This window comes from Mesocricetus auratus, unplaced genomic scaffold (assembly GCF_017639785.1).
Source record: "Mesocricetus auratus isolate SY011 unplaced genomic scaffold, BCM_Maur_2.0 Super-Scaffold_100007, whole genome shotgun sequence".
Classification (NCBI taxonomy): Eukaryota; Metazoa; Chordata; class Mammalia; order Rodentia; family Cricetidae; genus Mesocricetus; species Mesocricetus auratus.
Genome location: NW_024429191.1, coordinates 62,541,474 through 62,558,354, shown reverse-complemented (window position 1 = coordinate 62,558,354; position 16,881 = coordinate 62,541,474). Strand labels below are relative to the sequence as shown.

General features: G+C 39.1%; 1 protein-coding gene across 4 annotated transcripts in view; it reads right to left on the bottom strand.

Moving 5' to 3' along the window:
- Acaca (acetyl-CoA carboxylase alpha) overlaps positions 1 to 16,881 on the bottom strand; it is a 267,912-nt gene that overhangs the window by 134,292 nt on the left and 116,739 nt on the right. For all 4 annotated transcript variants that reach the window (XM_013118312.3, XM_040749367.1, XM_013118317.3 and 1 more), the window contains 8 exons: positions 14,743 to 14,824; positions 14,170 to 14,315; positions 11,765 to 11,915; positions 10,178 to 10,312; positions 9,039 to 9,185; positions 7,893 to 8,081; positions 6,910 to 7,010; positions 6,161 to 6,249 (listed from right to left, as the gene is read on the bottom strand). In XM_013118312.3, coding sequence (XP_012973766.2) covers positions 6,161 to 6,249; positions 6,910 to 7,010; positions 7,893 to 8,081; positions 9,039 to 9,185; positions 10,178 to 10,312; positions 11,765 to 11,915; positions 14,170 to 14,315; positions 14,743 to 14,824 — 1,040 coding nt within the window. The remainder of the gene's footprint in view (positions 1 to 6,160; positions 6,250 to 6,909; positions 7,011 to 7,892; positions 8,082 to 9,038; positions 9,186 to 10,177; positions 10,313 to 11,764; positions 11,916 to 14,169; positions 14,316 to 14,742; positions 14,825 to 16,881) is intronic.

Genomic DNA, 16,881 nt, shown 5'->3' with positions numbered 1-16,881 from the left:
GTAGGGGGCACATGAATATATTATGTGTTAACAAAATAAATGTTGAAACCATTAATCCTGACAATCTTGGAGGTCTACTCCAACTTGAGCCTCTGGTTTCACATCTGACTCATTGAGAATGTTTCACCCTAACTGGTAATACCAGAACTGTTTTAGCTCAAGAAATAAAACTTAACAATATTCATAAGTGTGTGGGCTATTGGGAATCAATATTTCCACTGTAAGTCAAGAAAAAAAAGCAAGCAATGCCCAGGAATTCCAAATCCAAACCACATCATACATGACGGGAAGCCTCATATGTGCCAAAAGACTATAGGGAGTACAGTTTTGTGTGCTTCTGTAAGGCACCACAGGAAGGGGAATGCTGGGCAGGAAATTTGTGTCTGCAGCAGAAATAAGGCTCTTGAATACCTATGTATGCATCTGAGATGGAGCATATGTGATACATGGGTCTTTAGAAAATAGCTTGTCTCTAAATTAAATTTCCAAGTAAGGAAAAATTAGGGTTTGCATATTTATGGGCCAGAATTTTATGAAATAATAGAAAAGGATTATCACCCTATTCAGATTCTGTGTTAATTTACAAATAAAAATAGTGATGTTTGAAACATATCACTGTGTTTTTCTAGAGTAGCAATTGACCAGGGAAACCCTAACTTAACTGTTTTAAATAACAGAAATGAACATAAGTAGTATTTTTCAAAATAAAACTAATATGTTTGAAGCTAGAAAACACTTAATCAAAAAAAATCAAATTTTGATAAAACGGAAAATGTTTAAAAATCAATTGTCCTTAGACTAGAGATATATCTAAATGGTAGAACACTCATTGAACATGTTCCATCTCCAGCACTGCCTTAAAAAAAGTGGTTGTCCTGCATATCTTCTACTCAGACACAGCTTTGCAGTGACAAAAGAAATACATCTGGGCAACAGTAATTATTAGAAGCAAGGGAAATCAAAAGCATGTATTTACATGAGGTGAGGGACCACAGTAACAAAAACAAAACAGTAACAAGTAGTCACTTTAAAAATAACTACTAATTGTGATGGACAAAACAGGATGTGGGAAGATGGTTCAGTGGTTAAAAGCACTTATTACTCTTGCAGAGAACCCTAGTTCAGTTCCCAGGACTCATATCTGGTGGTTAACAACCATCTATAATTCCAGCTCCAAGTGATCTAATGCCCTCTTGTAGCTCCCACGGAACACTACTCATGTGTATAACCTCCCGTTATACATATACACATAATTAAAAATAAGTGTTTAAAAAAAGGAGGGGAGGAGTCCCAGTGAGGACCCATTATCATAGTGTAACAGAAGCCAAAGGACCTCAAATCAGACCAATGATTCATTGCAATGAACACTTGCAAGTAATGTTCCATGTTCTAAAATGTGTTCTGTGTGACTCACTGTGTCACACTACAGCCTCCACAATGAGATTGTTTTTCTCTCTTTTAATTTTACTTTATTTTATTTTGGGGGAGATATTGCAAGGACAGAGGGTAAATACAAAGGGGCAGGGAAATGAATGGGATTGGGATGCATCATGTGAAATTCACAAAGAATCAATAAAATTTATCTTAAAAAAAAATAGAATACAGGAACAAGAGATGGCTGGGTGGTAATGCACATTGGCTGCTCTCCCAGACAGCCTGGGTTTGACTCCCAGCACCAACACAACAGGTCACAACCATGTGTAACTCCAGGTCCAGGGGTAATAGGACACCCTCTTCTGGCCACCTCAAGCATCAGGCATGCATATGGTACACAGATATATATTCAGGCAAAATATCCATATACATAAAATAAAAATAAATCTTTTTTTTTAAATTATTTTATTTTATGTGTATGGGTGTTTTGACTGCACGGGTTTGTACACTACATGCATGCAAAGCCATCAGAGGCTAGAAGAAGGCTGCCTTGTGAATACTGGGAATTAAACCCAGCATCTCTGGAAAAGCATCCAATGTGCTTAACCAACAGGTAGAGTGTGTATTCTTCTTTTTAAACATTTAGTTTTTATAAGCTACCTCTACAGTCCAGAAAAATAAAACCCTTAAACACATAAAGTACATACTAAAACTAATAAATACCCATGTACTATTTTAAATGAATAAATACCAATGTGCTATTTCAATTTTGTTCTTGTTTTGTTTTGTTTTAAAGACATGTTTCTCTGCATAGTCCTAGCTGTCCTGGAACTCGCTCTGTAGAGCACACTGGACTGAAACTCAGAGATCTGCATGCCTCTGCTCCCCAAGTACTGGGATTAGAGATGTGAGTCACCATTGCCCAGCTCTGAAGGTGTGTATGTATGTATGTATGTATGTATGCTTTATATATACATATAATATGCATATATAAAATGAAGTCTGTCTTGGAAAACAAAAAAAAGAATATTAATATTATTTTATGTGTATCGTACCACGAGTATGCAGGAGCTCAGCAAGGACGGAAGAGGTGTGGGATCCTCTGGAACTAGAGTTACAGATGGTTGTGAGCTCTGTAGTAAATGTTCTTACTGATGAACTATTTCTCCTAGTATAATCCCCTACCCATATGGTCCAAAGCTGGGCTTGAATTTGGCAAACGTCCTGCCTCAGTTTCCCAAGTGCTAGAAGCATGAGTCACCATAATTACCTTAAAAGTTACTAAATTTTAACAATACATTTAGTACCTTTTAATACTCCTATCTGCTATGTATTCTTCAAAAATAATTAAAGTTGAATTTTATATTAATAATTTTATATTAATAATATGTTTACTTTCTTACCTTTGTCAAAAGTATATCTAGCTTATTTTTTCCCTGGTTTTGAACTTGATAAAATAGTACTGTACTATGTACTGATTCATTTGTTTATATGAGTTCCTAGGAATCATGTATTTTCAGTGCTATACAATATTCTACTGTAGAAATATCCTAGAATTCAAAAAGCCATTCTATTTGTATATATTTAGAGGGTGTCCTTTTTTTGGTTGTTGTTGTTGTTGTTATTATGAATACTAGTGGCACAAAATGGTCCTTATATCTTAGAGTAAGATTACTAAAGAGTCAACTTTATGAAAGCCTGATTAGATATGGACATGCTGTTTTGTGAACCAATCATGCCATTTGCACTTCCACTCCCAAGGGCAGTATAAGATAATAATGTGATTGTAAAATCTGTGATTTGGGCTCCTATTTCTGTAATTGGTAATGGGAGTGAGCATTTTCTTGAAGTTTATGGATTATTTGTGCTTCCTCTTCTGTGAAATATCTTTTTCTCTCTCTTGCCAATTTTTCTATTTGATTGCCTTTTACGTACTAGTACTAATCCTATCGTAGATGTAAATTTTATAAATAGCTCCTCTCACTTTGTAGCCTGCGTTATCGAATTCTTAACAGTACATGGGATGAACAGAAACTCCTGAGCAGACAGAATTAAAGACTTGTTTCCTTTAGAATATGCATTTCCTGTTTGTAGTATGATAAACTCTTCTCTCTCCTGAGGTCAAAAGAATATCCTAAAATTTTAAAATTCTGCCTCTTTGATAAATGATTAAGTCTTTTGTTAATTCACTTGAAATTGGTTTTGAGTGTATGAAATGAAATGTGGATGCCTGGTTCATCATCTTGGTATTGTTTAATTGGTGTTTTATCCTTTCCTCATGATCACAATGCCTGCTCTATCATGATATGAATCACATGCATATGGATCTACTTCTGGGTAATTATGTTTCTATCATCTATAACTCTGTCCTTTCACAAATGTCACAGCTATTTAATTAATATGGCTTTATAGTAAATCATCTTATCTCATCCAGCAAATATTTTTTTTACATTCTATTTCTTTGAAATTCATCTTGTTGTTTGAAACAGGTAGCCCTAGAGTTGCTGTGTAGACCAGGCTGGTCTTGAACATAGATCAATCCTGTCTGACTTCTGAGTGCTGGGATTACAGCTACACATACTTTGGAAATACCTTGGCTGCTGCCAGAATTTTGTGTAAATTTTAGAATTACCTTGACAAATTTCACAAAGATACCTAAAAGGTATCTTTGGACAGTCAACAGATAGACAAAGATAATTTAGGGATAATCAAAACCTTTATAACTGTCTACTCTTGATATTTACCTAGATATTCTTTACTACCGTTCACTCATCAGGATTTCCTCCAGAAGAGGACTGCATGTTTTTATTGTATTTGTGCCTTTGTATTTTATGGGTTTTAACTGAGATTTTAAACGGCATATTTTTCAAAACTGTTTTTCTAAACAATTGCTATAAAGAGGTCTTTTCTGGCTGGACCTGATGCCACATGCCTTGAATCCCAATTGGCACTTGGGAGGCAGAGGCAGAGGGATCTCGATGAATTCAAGGCCAGCCTGGTCTTGAGGGAAAGTGGCAGGCAGGCCAGAGCTAAAGAATGAGACCTTGTCTCAAAAATAAATAAGTAAATATTTAAAACACACAAAAAAATCTTGTCAGTATTGTTGAGGACTGAATCCAGGATCTCATGTATTAGCCAAATGCTATAGTCTGGAGCTGCACCCCAGGTACAACTGGATTTTATATTAAAAATTTTTTTTTTTTTTTTTTTTTACTATTTTAGTTTTTCAAGAGAGCGTTTCTCTGTATAACCCTGGCTGTCTTGGAACTCGCTCTTCAGACCAGGCTGCCTTAAACTACAGAAATCCCCTGCCTCTGCCTCCTGAGTGCTGAGATTAAAGGCTTGCGACACCATGCCTGGACGCAACTGAATTTTCTATGTTGATTTGTTTGTCTGAATCAGATCCTGCCTCTGCCTCCCAAATAAAGGCACTCACCACTAATCCCTGCATGTTTGACTTTTGTACTTAAAATTTTTGTTTCATTTTAAATAATTTAGTAATAAACCTGGGTGTTCTTTGAGCGTTTCAAGTAGACACTGAATTTCTTGGTGGCCAATCTTAATTACCACAAGTCCTCAAATCTTTTTATTTTCTGAGACAGGGTCTCATATAGCCAAGGCTGGCCTTAAACTCCTAATATGCCTCTGTCTCCATTTTCCAAGTTCTAGGATTTCTGGGGGTGGGGGTGGGGGGGATGGCTTCATGTTCTAAGATTTCTTAAATCCTTTTCTTACCTTACTATAATAGCAAAGATACCCAACATGATGCTGAATGGACATAGTGATACCAATGCTTTTGTCTTAAAGTGGATGTTTGGAATATGTTACCGTTAACGTAGTATAAATGTGAAATGTTTGTGGATGCTCTTAACAAGTTTAAATGCTGCATTTCAGGGGTAAGAATGTAACTTAGTGATTTATCTCCAGCACAGGAGTAGAGGTGGGGGCATACCAACTCGCAAAAAGTATCATTTCATTCCATAATGAACTTTTGTTCAGTGTTTTTTTCCTAATATCTTAAGATGATGACCCTGTTTATTCTTTCTTATTCTACTAGTACATGATAAATTACCTCAACTGCCCCTGAATTCATCAACCTACTTTAAAAGGCATAAAACCAACTTGGTTTAGCTTGCAAATATCACATGGGGGATTTAACTGGTCATAAAGGGAAGAGATCTTTTAAATGATGTAAAAGCAGAGCAAAGGAAAAGAGAATTTGGTGTTACACTGCCATCTTGTGGCAGGATGCCATAAATAGCAGTATGTAGCTTTAAAATCTTAACCAAGGTATTTCACTCTTAAAGACTATCCATCATTTAGTGAAGCTCTCCAGAGAAATCCAGGGATAAATTCCACCTAAATGACACACTAAAATGTGGTAGAGATTTTAAGCTCTTCCCATTTGCCTGTGGTTCAACCCTTGGATTAGCTGCTGAGAGGCAGGCTCTAGAGACAGGGAATTTCAATTTCAGGCTGGTCATGACTCAACCAACTCTCACTACACAAGGTCAAGAAGATATCAACAGGGAATGCTAATCTCTGCAAGAACATCTCTACCCTTCCTCAAAAGCACACTGGAGTTCCAGTTTCACCAAGCTATATTATGTTACTGTTCTTTTTCATATTGGTGAGGTATGGAGGTGATAGTTTTTCACGGAAGTAGTGAGAAGAAAAGTTTGTTAATGGGAGGTGATAGTAAAAGGTTGAACTGGCTTAGCTCTTGCATGGTGTAGGAATCAGAACTACAAGCTTCTCCTTACAGAGTCCTCAGGATGAAGCTTACCATTCTGGAACTGTGTCTCTACACGCAGGTACTGTCGGAGCAGGTCCATCACCACAGCCTTCATGTGGCCACGGATGCCACTTCTGTACCTATGAATCAGGACACACCAACACTATTTAATAAACCCAGAGGCCAAATTTACTTTCTAGACTTTCCCCTGAACTGTTTTCCCTCTGAATATAAGACAGGCTTGTAGCTTGTATTCTCAGGTTGAAAATTCAATCACCCAAACATATTAACTTAAATTCTGAGCTGAAAAGTAACTTCAGTACATAAGAAATCTTTTCTAAAGGAAAAGCAGAAAAGGAAAATAAAGACCACCCCTCACATCCCAGACTTCATATTCTTATCTAATAACACCCTGAATTAGCTCCTGCTACTGATTAGAAGTTTTCAGCTTAAGTATCTTAAAGCTGAAAATGCTCTGGACGGCTTTTTAGTCCAATACCTGGATCCATAAAATATAAACATTAAACACATTGGAGTCTACACTAGGAGAAAAATTAAGATCTTCTTCGAAACAGCAAATAAAAACAATAGGATTTGGAGGCTATCATAACTGACAGAATATTATGAAAACAGCAGAAATATTAAATGAGTTAGGTCACAATTCTAAGATAGTAAAAAGACACAATGCATTTTCTGAGAGATAAAGTTTTTCCATCTCTGCAAAGTCAAACTTGAAGTGAATCTTTATGCCCAATTGAAATCAAAGATGACACAAGACTCTGGAGATCCATGTGACTAACCTCTGCACCAGCTGGACAATGCTCTGGGTGTTCATGAAGAAGACTTCCCGCTCAGATTTCCGGTTCAAGGTAGCTGCATGACTATCTAGGATGTTGGCAATCTAAGACAAAAGAAGTAAGAAAAATGAAACCTCTCCTGCCAAAGGGACCCAACACATGTTTCTCTGAATCATCACACCTACCAAAGAGCCTTTTTGGTTATAACATAATCCCTATATTTGACATGCTGTCAGCAGTAGGAAGTTACTAGAACTTTAGAAGCTTGCTAAATAAACAAGCGATTTCTAACTGTTTTCACCCTTTCCCAGATAGACTAATGACTGTATCGTAGAACTACATGTACCCAGAAACTGTGAACAAAAGCTGTCTAAGGTCAAAATCCACACCTTCCTCTTAATCCCCTACTTGCCCAGCTTTACTCCCCATACAACCCTGCATTATAGCAAAGGATAAGTAAAGATGCTGATGAGGTAGCCAGAGTGTCAGACAAACAGATTAGCAATATCTTTCATGTCAATCTTACAGAAGCACCTTTAATTGGGGACTCACCCTGAAAGCAAAGTGATATGGAATACATAGCCAAAGCACACTTTCCTCACAGAGCATGAGATATTTTATATTTTAACATATAGTGCTTCCTTATTGGGCTCATATCCTGAGGTAGTTTTATTAAGAACTCAATGCTGCTGGGTGGTGATAGCTCATGTCTTTCATCCCAGCACTCAGGAGGCAGACGCAGGTGGATCTCTGTGAGTTCGAGACCAGCCTGGTCTACAAGAGCCAGTTCCAGAACAGCCTCCAAAGCTACACAGAGAAACCCTGTCTCAAAAAACAAAAACAAAACAAACAAACAAGCAAACAAAATTCAATGCTTACAATGGTAAAACCACAGACAGTAAGGAAGAGCCAAACAGAAGGTCTCCTACAGCATGCACTCCAGTGGCAGCAAGCAGAAAATAATGACAGTGTTACTCCATAAATACCTGCTGGCTTGGAAACTGACAGAGGACTGATGTGATATTGCTAGCATACTGAGCCATTTCCTTCTTAATAGACTTCTCCACATTGAGGGGGATACGGCCAGAAACGCTGGTCATGATATCCTGTAACTCTAGAAGAGGCAGGGAGGGATCTCTGAGAGTCTTCATCAGTCGTTCTACCCAGTCTTTTACCTTAGGAGAGAGAAATAATCAAATGTGTTACAAAGTCAACATAATTCCCAAAATAAAATGGATAGTTGAATCCACTGTACTACAGTGCTCCTGCTTACTCTAGATTTATTTATTTATTTATTTTATGTGCATGAAAGTGCATCATATAAGTGCCTGGGAGTTACGGATGGTTCTGAACCATCATGTGAATGCTGGGAATCCATCTTCTTCAAGAAGAATAAGTGATTTTTTTTCATTATTTATCTTTATTTTATGTGCACTGGCATTTTTGCCTGCATTTCTGTGTGAGTGTGTCAGATCTTAGAGTTACAGAGAGTTGTGAGCTGCCACGTAGGTGCTGAGGGTTGAACCTGTGTCCTCTGGGAGAACAGTTGATGCTCTTAACCACTCCAGCCCCAGAACAAGTGATGTTAACACTGAGCCTTCTCGCCAACTCCCAGTGCTTACTTTAAAAGTATAGTATAAATATAAACACTGTCCCAGTCTATAGTTCAAAAAGAAATAAACGCAAGCAAATGACAAAACTAAGAAAGAAGGACTCAAAACTTCAAGTCCGTTTAAGCATAGTGGTGTATGATTTTAAACCTAGCATCTGTGAGGCTGAGGCGAGCAGATCTCTGTGAGTTCAAGTTTGAGTCCAGTCTGGTCTACATAGCAGTGAGTTCCAGGGCAGCTAGGGCTATATAGAGAAACCCTGTCTCCAAAAACAACCAAGTCCAACAACAAAAGGTGGGAAGGTTACAAGTCAAACAACTATTCCTCCTAAAAAAAACATTGAGCTGAGGCTGTACCTCAGTGGTACAGTGTTTGCAGAGCATGCTTTAGGTCCTGGGTTCAATCCCCACCAAAAAGGGGGTGGGGTGGAGGAATGATCTTAAAATATTCCTCCTGAGACGGTAAACTACTCTAGAGAAGCAAAACATGTATACATCTCTTCCCCAAGGGAGTGATTCATACCCTGCTGCTGAAGAAAGGATCTGGAAGGCAGTATCCATTCATCACATTGACCAGGTTATCCAGGACATAGTGGAACACCCGATGGAGCTTCTCCCCTCTGAGAGCTGTGCTCTGGATCTTTGGCAGACTACCTGTGTGAAGCTCAGCCTGTGGATCAAAGAGATCATCATTCATTACCTTTTACTCCGGGCACAAATACCACTGCAATTCAGTCACCATCAAAACTGAGACATCCTTTCATGGTACAGAATTATTTAGAGAGAAATCAGTGGAAGAAACACTATGAGAAAATGACAGAATCTCACTTTTATACTGGCTACTGTAAATTGTTCCACAATACTATAGGCACAAATACAAAGCACAAAATCAGAAGGAAAAGAGATTAAGAAAAAAACTGACGATGGGCAATGGTGGCGCATGCCTTTAAACATAGCACTAGGGGCAGAGAAAGGCAGCTCTCTGTGAGTTCTTGAGACCAGCCTGATCTACAAAGCAAGTTCCAGGATAGGCTCCAAAGCAACACAGAGAAACCCTGTCTTGGAGAGAAAAAAAGAACAAAAGAAGAAAGAAAGAATGAGTGAAAGAAAAATAGAAACAAAGAAGGAAAGACAGAAACAAACAAAGTGACAAGAAGTTAACTATAGTGGCACATACTTGTAATCCCCAAGACTTGGGAGACAGATGCAGGAAGAAAGGAGTTCAAGATGAAAAGAAAGACAGGACAGGGGCTGGGGAGATGGCTCAGTGGGTAAGAACACTTGCTGCATAAGCATTAGAAACCCGAGTTCAGATCCCAGGACCCACACAAAAGAGGTGGGATTGGCCACACGCATCATTGTTGGGGAACAGTAGCAGGACTGCTGGGACTTGCTGGCTGGCAGCCTAGCTCAGGTTCAGTGAGAAACCCCATCTCCAGGAAAGAAGAAGGTGGAGAGTGATAAAGCAAGTCACCTAATGTCCTCCTCTGACACACATGCATTCAGGTTGCACCACATACACACTCTCACACATATGCAAAAAGGGGGGGAAGGATGCAAGGACAGAAAGAATGGGAGAGGAGAGGCAACTGTCAAATCAAGCACCTCCAAGTTCCTGTGATTTTCATTCTTGGAGATATATCTTAGTGCCTTCCTCCTTACCTGTTGGACTTTACTGGGGTTGTCCAGCTGCATTTTGGCTATCACACAGCCAGGGTCAAGAGCTGCTCCAGGTCGCTTGACATAATGGATGCAGCCTGACTCTGCCGCTGTTAAAGTCATCACCATCTTCATTACCTATAAATAAATACATAACTATTTAAAGGTCAGTTTTCCCCCTTAACATCTAAGTTGGAATGCACTTGGTTTCACCCTCCAAAAATGGGAATCTGATCAGTGAAGTATTAAGGCATGCAATTGATAAATTTCTCAGAACTGTATCTGAGGGTTAATAATAGATCAGTCACTCCTGTTTTGCTTTTGGATTCTCTTGAGGGATTTTGCTGTTTTCAGTGTTTGATGAGCCCAAAGCAGTCTATGTAGCTATGTAAGCTTGTTATGTAGCTGAGGGTGACTCTGAACTCCTGACCCTCATGCCTACCAAGTGCTGGGATTATATCACCCCATTGGCAATGTTCTAACTTAAATACATTTTGCTACTGTTTGGGAATTTATGTGTCTTATATTTAGAAGTGATGGACAATCTGTCTTCATCACAGCAGCATTTCCCATACCTTTATCCTGTACCTCCCAGTCACCAGCCCAGGAAGTACAACTTGTAAATCTAGAACAAACACCTTCTCTTGAAGTGTCTCTGTGATAGGCCATTCATTTCAGGCCTGCAGTACTAGAGTACTTTTTTCAGGGGGTGAAGGTGAGGGACACTTTTTATTTATTTATTTCATGTGGACATTTGTCTGTGAGAGGGTATCAGATCCCCTGCAACTGCAGTTACTGACAGCTGTGAGCTGCCATGTGAGTGCTAGGAACTGAACCTTAGTCCTCTGGAACTGTAGCCAGAGCTTTTAACCACTGAGTCATCTCTCCAGCCCTACTAGACTAGTTTTTAAAAATCTACTATGAAATGTCTGTCCCTTCATGGCATTTACCTCCAATAAGGTTCACCCAAACCATCACTCTAGAGCCTAAATCTCATACCATTTTTCCACTTAAATTTCTTCAGTGATTCACTGTGGGCGTCAGGGCAGTCATTGGTTCCATCATGACCTCAATTTTCTTCTATGGCATCTTTACCTGCCACTCCACATGAAACCTTAATCTATCCTCAGTCAATTCTACCACAACACACTGACTTGCTTCTGTGGCTCAGTGTCAAGCACTGTCCCCTACCCATCTTCACAAGCTATCTATCTTTTCAAAAGTAAGACTAGACAAGCATCTCTTCTTTTAGGATGTCTTTCGTTACCTCACACCTATCTCAGTTAGGGCTAGGTGACCCTCTTGTTCTTAGAATTCATCATTATTCATCTGCTTTAAGCCCAGCTCTCCCTAGTATGCTCTCTGTGTAGCCAACAGTTAGCACAGCACCAGTCACTTAATACTCCTGCTACTATATTTTCAAAGCTCAAGTTTCTTCATCTGTCAAAGGAAAATGGTGAGGCTTTTGTTTTTAAATCTTAGTCCACACTAAATTAACTGATGTTCTTCCTCTCTGTTACTTTCAATTCGAGTCTATCCCCACCAACCTATGTTCTCGCCCATGATCCAATAGCCTATCCCCACCCTGACCTCAATCTCAGCATAGCATTGGCCAGCAAACACATGGCCTCCATCTTCCACAATATACTGGATTAACTTCCCAGCAGAAGGTGAGCGCATTACAGATGGGTCATTTTCCTTCTCAAACACACAGGTTTTATTGCCAATTGTGATTCGGTATCTAGGAGATAAGTAGAACAGGCAAGTCAATAAAGCACTCAGGTTATAATACAAAATGAGAGGAAAAAAAATCCACAGAAAATGTTAACATATACACAATGCAGACATACAAACAGGGCATTGGCTGCACCTGTTTATAATTTTTTTTTTTTTTTGGTTTTTTGAGACAGGGTTTCTCTGTATTGTTTTGGAGGCTGTCCTGGAACTCGCTATGTAAAACAGGCTGGCCTTGTACTCACAGAGAACTGCCTGCCTCCACCACCTGAGTGCTGGGATTAATGGTGTGTGCCACCAACGCCCGACTTGTTTATAATTTTTAAATTACATATTAATTTATTTAGTTTACATGAAACTGTACTATGTGTGGGTATATGCACTTATTGAGGTCAGAGGACAATATACAGGAGTGGGTTCTCTCCATCTACCATGTGGGTCTCAGGGATTAAATTTAGGTGGCAGGATTGGCAGCAATTGCCTTTATCTGTCTAGCTGTTTTGCTGGCCCTTATTTACAATTTTAGTAACACTTCTGTTAAGAAATAGACTGGCAGGCAGTAGTGGTGCACACCTTTAATCCCAGCACTTGGGAGGCAGAGGCAGAGGCAGGCAGATGTCTGTGAGTTTGAGGTCAGCCTGGTCTATAAAGCAAATCCTAGGTCAGGCTCCAAAGGTACACAGAAACCCTCTATTGAAGCCCCCCCAAAAAGTTAGATTCAATAAATTATGATATATTCCTATATAGGAATACAACATAAATTAAAAAGCATAATTATATTAAAATACAAAGATAATAATGATATAATATTGAATACCCCCTCCTTCCTTTTTCTCTCTCTCCCCTTACTTTCTATATCTTTCTCTGAAAGGACCTCACTCACTATGTAGCTGAGTCTGGCCTCAGTCATCTTCTGTTTCCTTAATGCTAGAGTTACAGTCATGAAAAACCAAGCTCAGCAATAACTAACAATTGTGAAATGATAACTATATTGTAGGCATTATTTTAAGCATTTCAAGTGGGTTGACTCATTCAATTCTCACAATAATATGGCTCATGTGATACACTATCAAAAAGAGAGGGGGAGGGGATGCAGACAGTTGAGATTGTAGCTCAGTTGGTACAGGGCTTGCCCAGTACGCATGAAGCTCTGGGTTAAATCCCAAGGACCACATAAATCAGGTGTGGTGATGTATATTAATAACCTCAACACTCAGGAGGTAGAAGCAAAAAGATCATAAAGAAATTCAAGATCATTCTCTACACAACAAGACCTGAGCTATGAGACTGGGACAGGAATGGGGGTAGGAGGTGGAGATAAGAATACTTCATGTTCTTGCAAAGGACTGAAGATAAATTCCCAGCATTTACATGGTGGCTCACAATTACCTGCAATTCCAGTTCCAGGAGACCCAACTCTGGAACTCCAGTTCCAGGAGACCCAACCCTCTTCTGATCTCTGATGACTCTTATATACACACAATACACACACATATACTCAGGCACATATAAACCACATAAAGGAAATAAACATTTGTTTTAAAAAGAAAGGAAAGGGCTGGAAAGATGGCTCAGTGGTTTAGAACACTGGCTACTTTTCCAGAGGTGGGGAGTTCAATTCCCAGCAACCACATGGTGGTTCACAACCATAATGAGATTTGGTGCCCTCTTCTGGCCTGCAGGTAGAACACTGTACATAATAAATAAATCGAAAGAAAGAAAAAGAAAGAAGGAAGGAAGGAAGGAAGGAAGGAAGGAAGGAAAGAAAGAAAGAAAGAAAGAAAGAAAGAAAGAAAGAAAGAAAGAAAGAAGGAAAGAAAGAAAGAGCGAGCAAACAATAGTTAACAGATATTCATTTATGGATATATTCAAAGGAAAAATAGTATGCACTTTTTATATGTATTATATAAATTCTAATAAAGATACAAGCAACTATCAACTATTATAGTTTATTTCAAGGGTAAATTACTTTTCACTGTCCATCACATTGGAGTAGTAGGGAAACGTTTTCTTTCCTTAAGAAACAGGATCTCACTAAATTGCATATGCTGGCCTTAAACTCCTTCCCTCAAGGAGGAAAGCACTCTGCCTTTGAGTAGCTGAAACTATAGGCACAGACAACACCTAGTTTGAGACATGTTTATAATTACAGACATGTTTATATTATATACACACTTACAATTATAAACATGTTTGCACTCTTGGAAAAATTCCAAGAGCTAAAGAATACAATGGCAAGCAATTAGACCTCAGTCGCTCACCTATCCACTTCCTCCTTCATGTAAGTGGTATAACTGCTGCCATCATAGGATAAGAGCAATCCACCATCACTCAGCCGATGCACATCGACTTCCACACATGAGCCGTTCATGATCACCACATAAGAGTTGGGAGACTGTCGAGTCACCTGCAGTAAACAAGACCCAAAAAGACAAGCCAGTGATCCCTTTCAAGAACAGCCTGAGATAAACTGTAGTATTTCAAACATACAGGTTAAGAAGTCTGTCAAGATGATGACAATGGTTTGCTTATACCAATGTGTCTAGCTATTGACAGTCCTGTTACAAGCAAACAGAGGTAACTTCAGCTGCTTTTCTCTGATCCAGCTGTTCCCTGCCTCTTCATTATCTACTGGAAGTATGTCAAGGTAAGAAATAATTAGATTTTCATAGAATTGCCAAATACTGATTCCTGAAACTGACACAAATAATGACTGGAATATTCCAATCTGTGAACAAAAGCAAACTTTCTCTGTCTCTCAACCTCAGACAACTAGTTTTAAGAAGAAAAGATAGAAACTAAGGTGTAGACAGACTTTGGTGGGAATTGCATACCTTAAGTACATATTTAATTCCTTCATAGATAAGTTCAACATCTACTGTGTTCAGAAGTGTGTGAGCAGGAAGGACTTGACCCCTGAAAGAAAGACAATATATGACATACTTACTTCTATAAAGTTCTAATAAGTTATAAAGAAATCTCAAAGATTATTGATTGTGATATTTCCTGAAATGATAATAAGAGAAAAAAACCTAAATGATTGTCTATAAAAGATTGATCATATACATTGTGAAAAAAATTATGTTAAATAGTGGTATGATATACAAAACATAAAACTTATTATTAATGGGGAATGGAGAATACCGAGTGAGTGACTTTCTGCATGAATGTGTGCTGCTGACAGGCATGCCAAGGACCCCCTAAAGCCTCAGACTCATAAGAAAATGGCAAAGCCTTCCCAGGACAAGCTCACAGAAATTGGAAGGCCTTCTCTTCTAGTCCTAGTGCAAATGCTGACAGTGTATGCAGAAAACTTCCATCATAGCTCTTTTCCCCCAGACATTTACAGCCTTAAGACTACTCCCTAAAGCTACTATGCCTACCAAGATTACCTAAACTTGCATTGTTCCTTGATCCAGCTGCATACCATCAATCCTGTTTCCCTGGTCATCTGTGTATAGCAACCCTACTTCCTGGTTCAACTGCATACAATAACCTACCTCTTTGTTCAACTGTATATAACAAATACACTGAACTTCCTGGTGTTGTAATTTCATCATCAGAGAGCCCAGTCCACCCAACTCCAGCTACTTCTCTAACCATATCTGTCTGCCTCCCAAGTGCTGGGATCAAAGGTGCGTACTACCACAGCCCAGTCCCCTATTTCATCTTTTTCTTTTCCTTTCTTTTTTTTTCTGGTTTGGTTTTTATTTTTCATGACAGAGTTTTTCTGTGTAGTCCTGGCTGTCCTGAAGCAAGCTGTGTAGACTAGACTGGCCTTGAACTCAGAGACCTACCTGACTCTACCTCTCAAAAAGCATGTGTTACCACCACCAAGCTTACTTCAGCTACTTATGTACTAAGACTATAGGTGTGAATGAACCACTAAGCTTAGCAATTTCATTTTAAAGAACAAAAATAGATATTCTATATTTCAAAAAGGTGCATAGTGGAAAACAGTCTGAACTACAAGAGTTCTGAGACAAACAGGGCCACACAGGGAAACCCTGTCTCGAGAAATGAAAAATAAAAAAAGAAGCTGAAGTAGGATGGATGACTGCTGTCACAAACAAAAGATGTCAGACTTTGAAACTCTGATTAAAAAAAAAAAGAGGGGGAGTACTAAAGAGAGGTAAAGAGAGGACAGCTGAGTTACTGATAGCCAGTAGGTATGGGTGAAGAGCATGCATGCACATTACCTGTACTGGCTATAAAAGGCAAGTTATGAGGCAGGGTATGCTGGCATACACCTTTAGTCCCAGTACTTTAGAGGCAGAAGGCAGAGCTCTATGAACTCAAGGCTAACCTGATCTCCACAGTGAATTCCAAGCCAACTAGGGCTACACAATGAGTCAAGAGACAATAAAAAAAAAAAGTTTAAATTTAATTGTGCCATGTGTTGTGGCATATGCCTGTAATCCAAGCACTTGGGAGGTACAGGCAGGAGGATTATGAGTTCAAGGCCAGGAACAGCTACCTAGTATGTATGAGAACAGCCTGGACAACACTACGCACCTCCCCCAGGATTATTTCAAATTCAAGTTATTAAAATAGAATGTTGGGGCTGAGCCAGGAGATAGTGGTGCATGCCTTTAATCCCAGCACTCGGGAGGCAGAGACAGGCAAATCGCTATGAGTTTGAAGCCACCCTGGTCTGCAGAGCCAGTTCCAGGACAATTCAAAGCTACTGAAAAACCCTGTCTAAAAAAGTTGGGGCTGGAGAGATGGCTTAACAGTTAAGAGTGCTTGCTGCTCTTCCAGAAGACTCAAGTTCAGTTTCCAGAACTCACACGAAGTGGTTTACAATTGTGTTTTAACTCTAGCACCAGCTTCTAGCCTCTGCAATCCATACATATGTGCCATTTATAAACACATAAATGTTGTTTTGTTTTCTATAAAGAACAGTAGGCTCAGCATATTGATAGATCTATAATCCCAGCACTCTGGAGACTGAGGCAAGTGAACTGTGAATT